Source organism: Nipponia nippon, unplaced genomic scaffold (assembly GCF_047370975.1).
Source record: "Nipponia nippon isolate SJK-2023a ecotype South Korea unplaced genomic scaffold, ASM4737097v1 scaffold_70, whole genome shotgun sequence".
Classification (NCBI taxonomy): Eukaryota; Metazoa; Chordata; class Aves; order Pelecaniformes; family Threskiornithidae; genus Nipponia; species Nipponia nippon.
Genome location: NW_028262392.1, coordinates 87,000 through 102,470, shown reverse-complemented (window position 1 = coordinate 102,470; position 15,471 = coordinate 87,000). Strand labels below are relative to the sequence as shown.

General features: G+C 49.5%; 1 protein-coding gene across 1 annotated transcript; it reads left to right on the top strand.

Moving 5' to 3' along the window:
* The first annotated feature begins 234 nt into the window (after positions 1–234).
* On the top strand, positions 235–1,167 carry LOC148050731 (olfactory receptor 14A16-like). Its single transcript, XM_087741039.1, has one exon. The coding sequence runs from the start codon at positions 235–237 to the stop codon at positions 1,165–1,167; it is 933 nt and encodes a 310-aa protein (XP_087597165.1).
* Positions 1,168–15,471: the final 14,304 nt, after the last annotated feature.

Genomic DNA, 15,471 nt, shown 5'->3' with positions numbered 1-15,471 from the left:
GTAGGGCAGAACTGACTCCTCCAGAGCCCAGAGCAGAGCCCCCTGCTTTGTGGGGCATCCTCAGCCAGCACCCACCAGTGTTCACAAAAGGGACCAGCCAAAGGTTTTCTGAAAGGGGAGAGGCAATTTGGGGGGTTTCCATGAGAACTGGAATAAGTTTTGCTGTGAGATGTCTACCCTAACTTGTCACTGCCTTTTCCTCCTGGAACAGGTCCCAGTGCCCAGAGGAAGCAAATGTCCAACAGCAGCTCCATCACTCAGTTCCTCCTCCTGGCATTCGCAGACACACGCGAGCTGCAGCTCTTGACCTTCTGGCTCTTCCTGGGCATCTACCTGGCTGCCCTCCTGGGCAACGGCCTCATCATCACCGCCATAGCCTGTGACCACCGCCTCCACACCCCTATGTACTTCTTCCTCCTCAAACTCTCCCACCTTGACCTGGCCTCCATCTCCACCACTCTCCCCAAAGCCATGGCCAATTCCCTGTGGGACACCAGGGCCATCTCCTACTTGGGATGTGCTGCACAGCTCTTTTTTTTCTTTTTCTGTGCTACAGCAGAGTTTTGTCTTCTCACTGTCATGGCCTATGACCGCTACGTGGCCATCTGCAAACCCCTGCACTACAGGACCCTGCTGGGCAGCAGAGCTTGTGTCCACATGGCAGCAGCTGCCTGGGGCACTGGGTTTCTCAATGCTTTCCTGCACACTGCCAATACATTTTCCCTACCCCTCTGCCAAGGCAATGTCCTGGACCAGTTCTTCTGTGAGATCCCCCAGATCCTCAAGCTCTCCTGCTCAGATGCCGACCTCAGGGAAGTGGGGCTTATTGTGGTCAGTGTCTGTTTAGTCTTTGGGTGTTTTGTTTTCCTTGTGGCATCCTATGTGCAGATCTTCAGGGCCGTGCTGAGGATCCCCTCTGAGCAGGGACGGCACAAAGCCTTTTCCACGTGCCTGCCTCACCTGGCTGTGGTCTCCCTGTTTCTCAGCACTGGGATATTTGCCTACCTGAAGCCCCCTGCCACCTCCTCCCCATTCCTGGATATGGTGGTGGCAGTTCTGTATTCGGTGGTGCCTCCAGCAGTGAACCCCCTCATCTACAGCATGAGGAACCAGGAGCTCAAGGATGCAGTGTGGAAACTGATGACTGGATTATTTTCAAAAGCATGAAACTGTTTGTCGTCTTCTGCAAATCACTTAATGTAATTCGTTACAGGCCCAGCCTGCCTTCTGTAATTTTTTTCGGTGTTGGTTTTGAGTTTTGGGGTTTTTTTTGCTTTGTTTTACTTTTGGTAATCTTGTCCACAAAGAAATGTCATGATTTTTGCTATTTCTAATGATGTATATCTATCCAGATTCTGTGTGACCCACAGACTGTGTACATGAGGAGCCGTGCTCTCTGTGTGTTTAATGAAAATAAAGGACCTTCCAGTGGCTTGTTACTCTGAGATCCTGCCTCCAACACTTCTCTGGAGCTGCAGGGGCAGTGCCTGTGTGCAGAGGTGGAGGCAAAAGGAGTCCCGGCACAGCAGCACTGCCAGGGAGCACCAGTGCTTGGTCTTCCCAGAGCTGCTCACCTTCCACTTCAGCGCTGTCCTTCTTAGCTCTTGTGTTGGTGTAAGGCCTGAGTGCTCTTGAAGCTTGCTCACAGTCCTGCTGGGTGGCCGTCCTGTGACTGCAGGCAGGGACAGGCAATGGGCACCTCTGTGACAGAGCTGGCCTCCATAACAGCATTTCCATCATACAAGGTGATCTCCTCAGGGCAGTGCCTGAAGCTTCGGTCTTCTTTCCAAGTGTCTCTCAAGAACATGCCCAGGACAGAAAACACCAGTGAACAGCTAAAATGTGTGAGTGTGCAGGGTGGGGGCAAACAGCAGTGTCCTCGCACCACCAGGCTCCTGGGAGAGCCATGAAGAAGCAGCAGAGCAGGCTCTGATCTATTCCCGTGTGCGCTGGACACCCCAGGGAAGCTGCCCCAGGACAATCATCACAGACCTGCCAATAAAAACCACCGCTTCCAGCACTGGCCTCTCAGCCCACCTCCAAGAGGTCCTGTATCCCTCTATGGAGGGACACCAAATGACTTGTTCAGAAGTCCATGTTTGCATTGTAAAGAGGAGGCCTAAGCATCCACATCGTATGCATGTGGTGAGATGAACCCGAGTGAGCACAAACACAATCATCTGTTCCTGGGGGTGCTGCAAAGGCCTGTGGGACAGCCAGTGTCTTGAGGTTGCTTCACGTTGGGAGTAACATTCCCTGGGAAACCACCTGAATGCAGCACTGGGGTGTCCTTCCTTGAACCGAGGTCCCTGTGTCCGTTCCTCATGCTGTGGGGCATCTCAGATGAGTGCAGAGCCACGCAACACACTGCAGGGCTGAGGTGCCTGCCACCCTCTGGCAGTGGCAACAGGAGGCCAGAAAGACACTGTGACTGCTGCAATGCACTGCCTCTGCGTGTGCAAGGGAAGGACTCGCATGTGAACACCTCTGTGAGTATGCAGAGTGCATGAGGCAAGCTCGAATATGGACACCTCACAGAGCCCCGACACTTCTGAGTGTGACTCCAGGAACAGCCCCCACTGTCCCCATGACGTTTCTCTCACCTGCCTTGGAAAGGCTCATTGCAAATGCGTCTGTCTGCTCTATCACTCTTCCTTGGCTTTCTGGCTTGTGCCTTCAAATGTACAGTAGGAAAGAAGCACACCTGCGGAGCATCTCAACCCTGCAGTCAGAAGGGGTTCTGCAAGCACGAGCGACACTGCCCTTTGGAAGGCGGCATTTCTCACCTTTCAGAAGGCACAGAGCCCATCTAGAGAGTATGAATGCACTCAGAGGCACCCTCCTGTTTCACCTCTCTGAACTGCCCTCACAATTTCTTTAAGCAGTTAACAAAGAAACAAATGTTTTTCCATGTAGGTATCACCTCTGCTCACAGCAGCGTTAGTACTATTTTTGGCACCTTTTGCAGGTACTGAGTGCTTCCTGCTGGTGGCCACATCCTACAATCAGTGCTGGGCTCTGTGCCACTGGCTTCTCTCTGCAAGGCTCCTGAACTGGAAGGTCTGTCTCGAGTAGGCAGCTGCACCTTGGCTCGGGGTATTTATGCCATCTACAGGAATCATTTCATTCTTATGCCAGATACAGGTCTGTGGTCCCAGTGGAGCGGACCACCTCTTCTGTGATTTCGCTGGAGCTCTCCTGCAGTGCCACCGTGACATTCATGCTGTGTGCTTTCATAACCTGCTTTTTATCCTCCCCTTCCTGTTCACACGGGCATCCTGTGTGGGTGTCAGAGCTGCCAACCTGGAGCAGCTCTCCCGCCCAGCATGGGCAGACAGAAGGTCTTCTCCACCTGCTCCTCCCACCTCACCAGTGCCACTGTTTCCTATGACACCCTCGTCATTGTCTGTGTGATGCCCAGAAGAGCCCTCCTGAGATCATTTGACAAACCCCTTTTTCTACACCATCCTCAGGCCCCTGCTCAATACGTTCATCTCCAGCCTGTGGACCAGAAAGGTTTGGGGGGAGGGGGACACTAAGGAAAATGCTCAGAAAAGCTGTCAGCTGCACCTTGGAGTTGTGGGCCTGCAGGAAGAACCCGGGCATTCCTCTGGAAGTGGATACAGAGAGGGCTTTGGGTGTGGGAAGGGGCAGAGAGGTGCTGGTGGAGCTGGCCGGCATTATCATGACACCTCTCTCAAACATCTTGGAAAGGCTAGAGCAATCAGGGAGGTTTCAAGGTCCTCAGAAAAGGCAAATATCAAACCCATCTTCAAGGAGGTCTGGGAGAATCACAGGCTGGTCAGCTTCACCTCAGTCCCTGGGAAGGTGATGGGGCAAGTCCTCCTGCAGCCATCTCCAGGTACTTGAAGGCAAAGAAAAAGATTGCAGAACATGTATGGGAGGGGAAAGTAGGCAATGTTGCGTACCTGGACTTTAACAAGGCCTTAGACATGGTCTCCCGTGATCTCTTTATAGCCAGACTGGTCGTACCTGGACTGAAGAAGTAGGTGATGATGTGAGTGGGAGTTATGCAGCACGATTAGGCCCCGATGTCATCAGTGGTACGGAGTCCTCCTGGCGGCCCGTCACTTTTGGCATTCCTCTGTGACCAGCACTTGGGCCAACACTGCTGAATTATCTTTATTATCTCCCTGTGTGGTGGGATGGAGCGCACCTTCAGCTCCTTTGTAGATGAGGGCAAGCGGAAGGAGAGCCTTTGAAATGCTTCATCTAGGTCACCCTGTGTCCAGCAGAAGAGCTGGATAAGACAATGCTCAGGTCTCTTCCAACATGAGTTATTCTATGGTGCAAGGAATCATTCCGTTGAAGAGCTCATTGAAGACAGAATAGGCAGAGGAAGGAGAAACGACAGAGGGGCAGAATTAGAGAGACAAGATAACCCAATATAAATATAGTTCTGCTGAGCAATGTTTGAACCATCGATAAGAACATTTATTTTGATAAGGGGCTGCAGAAGACTATTCACGTAGTGAAAGAGAGCATCATCGGTTTGCTAGTACATACCCTTGGTGCTGTTTAAAAGAACCAAAAAATTGAAAAAAATAATGAAAATTAATTTAAAAACCTAGCAATGCTGGAAATGGAGACTTTTTCAGCTCTTCCAAAGAGTTCTTTTCTGCAGAGGTTTCAAGTTTGTCCTAAAATCTACATTCAGGAATTGCCTCAGTTATCCACACAGAGGTGGTCACTGCCTCCAGGATGCCCTGGGGTAGCTGAAGCAGCCGTGTGGGAAATGCATCCCAGGAGATATGGGAGCCCTTCTGGAGCATGAGCTGGGATGCAGGCAGAGTACCTCAGGGGTGGGGGAGGGCATCACCTGCCACCAGCACTGCTGGGGTGGCTGAGCAGGGACCTCTCCAGCACAGCAGCACATTGTGTCCCCTTGGCTGCTGGCTCTGAGGGCACTTCTGACTGGCCAGCAGTGGGCAGACAGACACGTGGAGGTCTTGAAAGCCCTTACATTACTGTCCCCAACAAGATGAAAGATTTGGGAAGGTCAAGGGTAGCTGGGACTGGAAGATGGTAGATTTGGGGGAGGGAAGAGGGGCTTGGCCAAAAGAAATGAAAGATTTTGAAGAGGTAAGATGAGTTCGGGTAATGTTGATGCCTCTGCAACACTGACTGTGAAAACATTCATGTTAGGCCTTTACCCTATTTCTAACCAGCAACCTTAAGTCCTAACCCTGCCCCTAAATGCTACCCCTCACCCTGCAAGGAATCCACTGCTCTAATCCCTCATCTCAAAGTTTACCTCTAAACCAAAGACCAAACACAGAACCCCTTACCCCTACTCTTACCCTATTGATCACCCTAATCCCTTGCCCATACCTCCAGCATTAAAATGTTGGCCTTAACCCTAGCCCTCACTCCAGGCCCAAACAAAACCCTCATCCACAAAAGTAGGCCATACCCTAAACACCAACCAGACACCCTGAGCAGAACACCAAACCTACCCCATAAACCTCTGCCTAATCCCTAACCATGAAAGGTGAGCTGTTGTCCCTAAACCCTAACCTCAACACCTAAGCTCCAAAGCCGTTATTTCCCGTGCTCTAATCCCCTCACCTTCAACCCTTTCCTAACCCTAACTTAAGCTGTTTGGCCCCTTGGGGCAGGAGGAGAATCGTGAGGTCCCAGAACAGTCGCATGGCACTGGAAGAGGAATGTGAGGTGACCTGTATCTGATCAGCTCATAGGCCACAAGGAGGAGATGGGTGGGAATGCTATGGTGAGGTCAGCTGTGCCTCAGGATCTCCTGGGCCAGCAGGAGGCACAAGGCCTTGAAGGTGGCTGTGAGGTCACTTCTGTCTCTGGAGTTGATAGGCCAGTAGCAGGAACATGGCTGGGAAAGGGACTGTGAGGTCACTTCTTTCTGAAGCAGCTGATAGGTCAGCCCTTGACTCATGGCTGGGGTATGTGCTTTTAGGCTCACATCTGCCAGTGTCTCTGACAGACCAGCAGAAGGCACGGGGTTGGCAAGTTGATTGTGGGAATCCCTAAGTACCTGGTAGGCCCATGCAGGAAGAGGGCTTGGATAGGGGCTGTCATGTCCTTTCCACCTGAGTACCTGATGGGACAGCAGTACGCACATGATTTGGTTGTGCCTACTGGACAAGCTGAAAGGCCAACAGCAGGCACGTGGCTTGGACGATCACGGTGAGGTTACTTCTGTCCAGTCAGCTGGTGCAGCAAGTCTTGCAGATCCCGTCTGTAGAAGGGTTATCCCATTTTACTTCTGTGATCTCTTTCAGGGTTTTCTTAGAAGAAAAAAATTCAAGTCATCCTTTCAGTAGAAAGCCCCAAAAGAGGGGGTTCACATGTGAATTCCGTGTTGCAGTTTCAGATAAAAGGAAGAACAAGCAGGTGGCCTAAGCACCGGCACCAGGTGGGAGCTTCCTGCAGACTTCTCATTACAGTAAAGTTTATCCTGCAACCCAGCAATATGCTCAGCACAATACAGCCTGAAGGCCAAGCTGTACGCGGAGCACAGCACAGCACAGGCCTGGGTCTACTCAGATTTACAATTACGTGGATGACTAACTCCTTGATGTGCAGTGGTCTTCTGGTCAGGATCCCTGAACTGCCTGAGGAAGGTCAGGAAGAGGACGAGGTGTCCTCTAGGCAGCTGGGGGAAGAGACACAAATTTTAGGCCCTGGTAATCACTGGGGATTTTGAAGACCATGGACCTCTGCTAGAAGGCCTTGTTTAGAGGGAAGGTGGAAGGTGATCCCTGACCTGACATGGGGGGATGCTCTCCTGGACTTGTTTTTCACAAGAAGACAAAGCAGGACTGGTGGAAGATGTGGAGGGCAGCTTTGGCTGAATTGTGAGTGAGGTGGTAGGGTAGAAAACCCTGAGGGAAGTCAGCAAGACAAATTGTAGCAGTGCTGAGCAGAGAGGAAGGATCACCTCCACCAACCCTTTGGCAGTGCTCTTCCCAATGCAGCCCAGGATGCCTGTGTCCTACAAAGGTGCAAAGCCAGGAGAAGAGAAGAGAAAGCTTTGGGGAGACCTAATAACAGCCTTCCCACATCTTCTTGGGTACCAGCAAGAAAATGGAGCCAAGCTCTTCACTGTTGTGCATGATGGGAGGATGAGGGCCACTGGGCATCAGCTGAAACAAGGGAGGAAAATCCTTCTCCCCATCAAGACACTCAAGCACTGAAGCAGATTGCCCAGAGAACTTGTGTCATCTCAATCCTTGCCGCTTTTCAAGCCCAAAATGAATAAGCTCCTGAGCAACCTGCTCTGAGCCCATCGCTGACCCTGCTGAGAGCAGGAGGTTGGCCTAGAGATCTCTTGAGGTCCCTTCCAGCATGAATGATTCTGTGCTTCCATCCACAACAGATCTTTCCTTTATGATGGGAGGGAAAGCACTCAGGTTCCCAGTGACCACTGAAGTCAGAGAGAAAGAGGCTTGATCAGATGATCTGTGGCTTTCTTGTCCCACGCCAGGCACTATTGCCCAGATGCGGGGCTGCTTGGCAGCTACCCCTCCAAGACCCTCATTATTTCCTTTGCTTCAACTTTTCTTTCCTTTTCCCCTCTTTTCCCACTCACAATTTCTTCCCCTTCACCATCCCAGTACCCTCCCATGCAAACAGCACATCTCTCTTTACCTTTTCCTCCCTGGCCCTGCTTTGGCTTCCTGTGTACCCTCGTTTGGTGATTCTGAGCTTGTCATCAAGGGAATTCCGACCTTGATCAGCAATTCCATTAAACTAGTACCTCCTTCTATTAGCTGTAGTGTCCTGCAGTTCCTCATGCTGTTTTCTTGTCAGAGGCACCACTAAGCTGGTGGGCCATCTGTACGTACACAGCAACAGCTGTGCCAACAGAGCTTCACTCCAGAGGCACCTTGAGAAACACTGGGATCTGGCAACAGAAACCTCAGGAAGTTTTACAAGGAGAAGTTGCACGTGCTTTTTTTGGGGTAGAATAAGCCCAAACATGAGGGCAGGCTGGGACCTGAACAGCTCCGGAGTGACCCTGAGAAGAAGGGCGTGGGCACTAAGAGGCATGCCATAGGAGCCAGTGGTACCTGCTCACCATGAAGAAAGCCAGCTGCATAGAGGGCTGCCTTGGTTGGAGCATGGGCACCCAGAGAAGGGAGTTATCATCCCCTTTGTCTCAGCACTGGTGTGGCCATATCTGGACTAGTGTGTCTGGGTGTGGGGCTTCCCAGTCTGGAGGAATGGGGAAGGATTGGAGGGGTTCTCGAGGAGATGTGGCAGGATGGGGTTTGGGGCCTGTGTGGAGAGGCTGAGGGACCTGGGCTTCTTTAGCGTGGTGAAGTGGAGGCTCAGGGCACCATAGTAGTAGCGTGCAACTGCTTGAAGGGTGTTTTCAGAAATGATGGAGCTTTGTTTAGTAGTGGGAAGAGAAGGAATCCTCGACAAAGAGCAGCTTGGAAGGTTCAGAGTGGATGTGAGAAAAAAGAAATGTCACTGAAAGGGTAGCCTTGTGGTGCAAGAGGTGACCCAGAGGGAGTCTGGATCAGCCCATGGCTTTGTGTTTCAAGAAAAAGCCAGGGATAGGTGGAGAGGTATCAGCAAAGGTATAGAAATGCCAGGCAGAGCACTAGGTGGAAAGCAAGATGGATGTCAGCAGCCTGAAGGGAAAGAGGTGCAGGCATGGGACAGCGTAGGACAGCCTGCAGCAGAGATGGCTGAAAGGCCCAACAGGACTGGGGTCTTTGTCGTCTTGTCTATAGCAGTTGCCTCTGCCACCAAGGCTGGTGATATGGAACTTTAATTTGAGGGTCTCGGGATTTGTCTTCCCAGGGCCTGGGGGTCAGGGTTTGGCCTTTCTGCTTCATAAAACAAAGCAAAGGGTTTGCTCAGCGTTACAGGCACCTGCACAGAGCCTTTGCCTACCTGCAATCATGGCCTGCAATTACCTGCTCTAAAGAGTCCCTGGGGAGGCTTTGTCAGTAATGGTCCTCAGTGGGACCCATTAATACTTCAGGGTAATTTGGGTTTTGCTTCTGACTTTGACTTTTTGAGGAGTTTGTTCAGTCTTCTCTCAGTATCTGAGGTTCATGGAATGAGCAAAAAATGCCCTAACGAGCTCTTTATCTTTCTGTAATTTTCTTCAAGTCTTCAAGACTTGTATTGCTAATTGGAGGTGTTTCATAGTGTAGTTAAGGAGGAAGATTTCAAAGTGCACCTAATACAAATTATTTTCTATTTTAAAAGGAATGCTTTATTACTTTTTTAGTTTAGAGAAGAGGTTATAGCAGCATTCTCCAGATGATAATGATCCAGAGTGTCTCCTCAGGAGGTCTGGACAGGTAGGAGAATGAGTTCCTTGAGGTCTGACACTGTATGGACAACCTTGCTCCTTCCCTCCCAAAGCTCGACATTTCTGACATTGGCCCCCTGGGACTTGCATCACTGTTCCTTACATCAGACTTCTGCCCTGAAGTCAGCAGCTGGATGTTACAGGTCCTCTGCACCATCTCCCACCTGCTCTCCTTCGAGAACTGGCTGCCCACAGGCACAGAAGAATTTTTCCTATTTGCAAGCAAAGAAATGTAAAGCAGGATAATGTTTCATAAACAGTAAAACACACTCCTCCACCATATGCTAAGTACAAAGTGCCTTTAATGAGGCTGCCTTTCTACAAGGGATAATCTTATGAGCAATATTTTCTCTAGGTAGATACAAAAAGATAGACATAAACACAATTAAAGTGTTGGCTGAGGAAACAATTAGACTGTTGAAAGAGAAGTAAGCTTTTACTCCCTGAAGCTCAAAGCAGCTGCAGAGGTGAGAGGTATCTGAATGAACAAAGAACAAGGGGAGGAGAAAAGGGGAGAAAAATGGCAAGGGCCTTTGCCCAGGCAGTCTGCATCTGCAAAGGTGACTTTAGTCATTGTATCCTGGACAGGTGCAAATATATGAAAGATTAGAGAAATTAAGCATGGGGTATACCAGGCAGAAGAGTGGTAATGGAGTTACAGGGGAAGATCGGTATTTCTTTGGATTATCTCTTTTGAAAGGTCATGGGATTGGCAGAGGGCTCATGTAAGAAAAAGCAAGCCAATGTTGCACCCATCTTTGCAAAAGGCCAAAAGTGCAACCCAGGGAACCCCAGGCTGCACCAGCTCACATCGGTGAGGAGTGTGCCAGCAGTTGGAGTCCTCTAGGGTGACATTTCTGGGCACCCCGAAGAGAGTAACTGTCAACACAGACTTCCCAAGGGTAAATCATGCCTCGCCAAACTGACAGCCTGCGGTTGAGCATGAGGAGATAAAAAGTGGATATCATTTGCCTCAGCTTCAGCAGAACTCTTGACATGATCTCCCTCAATATTCTTCTACCCAAGTTAGGCCATAACAGTCTGGATGGACAGACAAAGAGATGGGCAAAACACCGGTTGGATGCGGAGGCTGAGAGCACAGTGGTGAAGAGGTCACACCCTACCTGGAGGCCAGTGGGACATACTGGGGCATTGTCGAGCAGCACAGGGGACTCTCCTGAGCCCTGTGCAGTTTAACACTGGACCCATGACCCAGAGGAGGCAACTCTCACCACATTTGTTGATGACACTAAATTGGGAAGCCATTCCTGTGCCTTGGGATTCTATTCAGGGGAAACCTGTGTCGCCAATGACTGGAATGCACTTCCTTCAAAAGAGAGAAGCAGCAATATGTTTTATTGAGGTAAAATAATAATTTGGCAGAGTTCAGTGAATACAACGGAATTTAGCAAAGTTTAACAGGGGTTTGCCAAGGTTCAATAAGTTTCATGGGAAGGTTCACCTCTATTCATTTCTACATGGAAGAATCATACAAAAGAAAAGTGAGTTGCAGGGAGAGCTCAAAGAAGGCTCACTTGGGCTGTCATATCTATGGGATAATGTAGTCAGATTACATGCCCTAGAGAAGGAATGCAGGAGACTCCTTGTACCCACAACTTTCTCTGTTCCTCGATAAATGAGTCTTGGAAAAGCCACCCATTGTTATCCATGTGTTAATCGCACGACTGGTGTTCCAAGCTCATGTGCATCAATGCTCGCTGTCACTCTGCTCCTTTGTGGGTTTTCAGAGAGCAGATTGAAGCTAGAGGAGTTCACGGCCTGGCTACGGCTCAGGCCTTTTCCTCCTCCGGAGCCTGCACCAGACCACCGCCAGTCTGGTCAAGGGGTCAAGTGCATCCATCACACTCCACCCCGTGACTACACTCAATCCACTTTATCGTCTCACAGAGTGGTAGTACAGTTACCTCCTGCCTCTATGTTATAAATACGTGGTGTGCTATAGATCAGCGCTAAGAGTCCAATTATCTGAATTTAAAGTGTTCTAATTAATGTTGGTTATATACAGGTTACAGACAGAATCAGTTGATCGTATATATTTTACCTGCTGGATTGATGTAATTTGTTTCATTTTTTGCCAAACTGTGATCTACAGAATGATTATAAGCAATAAACACAATAAGGTTAAACCCAACAAAACTACAATTGGATGCAGCATCCAATTCAAAATTCCCGTTGCTGTTGGGGACCGTTCAAAAAGAGTTTCCCACCAGTGATGTTTTCCATCCTTCTTCACTCTTTCCAGGACATGGTGTATCTCCTCTGCATCGTGATGGACCGTAATTAGGGGATTTTTGCCTGTTGCTCCAAATTTGTTTTAGCAATTGACTCAGGTCATCATGTTGCAAGAGTTTTCTCACCAATGTGAGTCATTCCAATGGGGGTAGGCAGTAAAACTTGATATGAGGTATAGTTAGATAGTCGCAATTGGTGGGTTGTGACAGGAGCTGAATAGTTAAAGTCACATCCTATGATTTTGGCAAAATTACAAACACAGATATTTGAGTGATTGCATATATCTACAGTGGTATTGTCTATAAATACAGAATCACAAAGGGTTCTCATACAAACACATCCATTTCTGATGTATGCAAGTACAGTTCCAGGGGTTTCATCAGGAGGTATTGCAAAATGACAAAGATTTTGTTGAGTGTCAAGGCAAATGTCTTGGGCCTTAATGGTATTACTTTCACAAATAAATCCCTGTTGTTCCCATACAACACAAGCATCAACATCGATAGATTGCCCTTTGTTCCCATTTTGGTGGGCCCATACTCTATGTTCTAACGGACAGAGGAGGTTCAATTGTGATTTAATCCTAGCGCAATGATTGGGTATATGGTGTGGACGAAAGCACTGCGTATTGCTAGAATAAAAGCTGTGGCTTTACTGTTGGTAGGTTTCTAGGTAAAATTGACTGGATGCCACCAGGATTGGAATTCCCTTTCAAATTGAGTCACATGATCCCAAATTATCTTTGGAATTTCAGTGGGCAAGGTGCCCTCTTCACCTTCTCTTGTAATTGCTGCTACAGTAGATTGCACCCACAACGGAGAAATGTGTACGGTGCAGAAGTGAGGGTCTCCACCCCGTTCATTGGGCTTGTTGGCGTATCAGCCAAATTCGGTCCATGCTGACGATGATTGCTCCAGCGAGAGCAATAAGCAATCCTTTGATGGTTAACCCGATCTCCAGGGGAGGTGTGCTGGTGTCATGCCTGGTATCGTTTCTGGACAGGGAAAACAGCACAAGTCTCGGCGGGGTTTTTCCGGACGGGTTACCCCTTAGTGGCTCAATTTGTTTAACTGCTCAGACTAAAGACAAAAGTCCCTTTTCCCACTCAGAATATCTCTGTTCTGGCTCTTTACATGCAGTTGACTTAAACATTAAAGGTCTTTGTGGCCTGCTTGGCCTGGTATGTGATAGATTGCAATAAGGACCATATGCTGCAAAACCCCATTGTGCAGGGTCGTGGGGGTGTACTGGTCCCAGTGCCTGATCTGTCTTTAATTCCTCTGTTAGAGTTTTGACTGCCTCTTCTTGTTCTGGGTTCCATTTCCAGGGTTTTCCCTTTCGTAAAAGTGAGTACAGTGGGTGAGCAATGCTAGAAAATGCAGGTACAGGTTTCCTCCAGTACTCTAAAGTACCCATAGGCTGTTGTAATTCTTTCCTGGAGTGGGGCATCTACAATTGTTCTAGTTTACTTAAGGTGTCCGGTGGAATTGCACCCGTCACAAGCTGACAGGCAGAAGGCCGGTCCTGTCAGGAACTTCATGAAATAGAAGAAGGACAAAGGCCAAGCCTTGCATCTGGGATAGACGAACACCTTGCAGTGGCAGGGGAAGAGGATTGCCTGGCTGGAGAGCAGCTCTGTGGAAACAGCCCTGGTGGTGTTGGGGAACTGAAGGCAAAACATGATCTGGCAGTGATCTACATGAGCCAGTGTGACCTAGTAGCAAAGAAGGCCAGCAGTGTCCTGCAGTCTTTAAAGAGGAGCCTCGCCAAAAGAGCGAGGGAAGTGACTGTCTCCACCTGCTTGTCACTTGTCAGACGAGCTGTGCACTCCTGTGTCCCTTTCTGGGCCCCCAGTTCAAGTGTACTGGGTCTGGCTGGGTTGGAGTTGACTTCACTCGTAGCAGCCCCTATGGCGCTGTTTTGCATTTGCGCCTAAAACAGTGTTGATGACACACCAGTGTTTTGGCTATTGCTAAGCAGTGCTTGCACAGCATCAAGGCCTTCTCTCTTTCCCACTCTGCTCCCTGCGAGCGAGTAGGCTGGGGGTGGACAAGAGGTTGGCAGGGGGGGGACAACCGACACAGCTGACCTCAGCTGACCAGAGGGATATTCCATACAATATGATGTCATGCTCAGAAATACAAGCTGGGGCAGAGGAAGAAGGAGGTGGAGGTTTCAGTCATTCAAAGTGACAGTTGCTGGGAGACTGGCTGAGCATCAGTCTGCTTGTGGGAGGTGGTAAGTGATTGCCTTTGCGTTGCCTGTTGGGTTTAGTTTATGTTTGTTCTCATCTTTTTTCTTTCACCTTTTACCCTATTTGTAGCTCAGCCCACAAGCTGCACACTGCCACCACGCAGCAGCATGGGTAGTGACCATACCAGCTGAGCAGTGCCCTGAGGAGAAGGGCCTGGGAACCATGCCGAAGCCATACGAGCCAGCGGGCCTCACATTTCGAAAGGCAAGTGGAGAAACTGGAGAGGGTCCAGAGAAGGACTGCCGTGTTGGAGTGAGGGGCCTAAGCACAAGCTGTGAGGAGAGTCTGAGGGAACTGGGCCTCTCTAGCCTGCTGACGGAGGCATGGGGCAACCTAGTAAGAGCCTAAACCTACCTGGAGAGATGATGGAGCCAAGCTCTCTTCTGCAGTGGCTGATGGTATGAGAAAGGCAACAGCCACAAACTGCCTCTTGGCAGCTTTAGGCTGAGCCTTAGGAAAGATAACATGGACTAGGAGGAGTGTTGCTGTGATCTCCACCTTTGGAGCTCTCCTTTGCTCCACAAAGTCACAGCCAGCCTGGAGACTGGACTAGACCCCCCCAGCAGTCTTTTTCCCACCAGCCCTTCCAGGAGCCTGTGCCTATCCACACATCATACAAGAAGAGATAAAGCTGGAGGCGAGGGTCTCTACATCATGTGCTCATATAGGACAGGTCAGGGGGGAAGGGAGCTCAGGTGGTCTGTACTCCAATGCCCAGCTCCAAGCAGGGCCAGCTCTGAGGTCAGCCCAGGTTGCTCAGTAAATGTCCGCATCCAGAGAGAGAGTTTACACATGAAGCTGGCATCTAGGCCACCATTACAGAAATGGAGACGAGATCTTTGGCCAGCTCCCTGAACAGCTCCCATCAGTACGCCATGCCTCCTGAGATTCCTGGGAACATCCACCTTCTTGTCCAGAGGAGTGGCTTCCTTAGGCAAGTGTCCTGGCATATCCCCAGACCTTGGGGTGCTTTAGGCTGGAAAGAGAATTGAAAGCCTCTGACTTGGGTACTATCAACTTCATTGCTAAAGGAGAGGGAGATGGAGGGATCTCAGAGCTTCCAGGTTCCTGCTGAAGATTCAAAGCCTCCAAGAAAGGAGGTGAAGATAACACTTTTGAACTAGCATAGCCTTTAGATCATTTCCTATAGGAAGGCTCTGCTTCCCCATTTCAAACATTGGAACCCAGAAATCTCACCTGCTTTTCATTTCTCTTCTCCCAAAATCTGACCAAATGACATGACACTGCTGTCCATGACACTGCTGTGTGCCCCAAAGCTGCACACTCGCACACTTGAGCTGTTCACAAGGGTTTTCCTCTCTTGAGCACTTCTCTGGGCATGTTCTCTCGAGCCACTTTGAAAGAAGACCTAAGCCTTCAGGCACTGCCCTGAGAAGATCCTTTTTCATAGAATCATAGAACCATTCAGGTTGGAAAGGACCTCAGAGATCATCGAGTCCAACCTCTTAACCTCACTGCCTGGTCCACCTCTAAGCCATGTCCCTAAGCACCACATCCACATGTTTTTTGAATACTTCCAGGGAAATGTGATTGTACCACTTCCCTGGGCAGTCCATTCCAATGCCTACCCACTCTCTCTGGGAAGATTTTTTTTCCTAATATCTAATCTAAATCT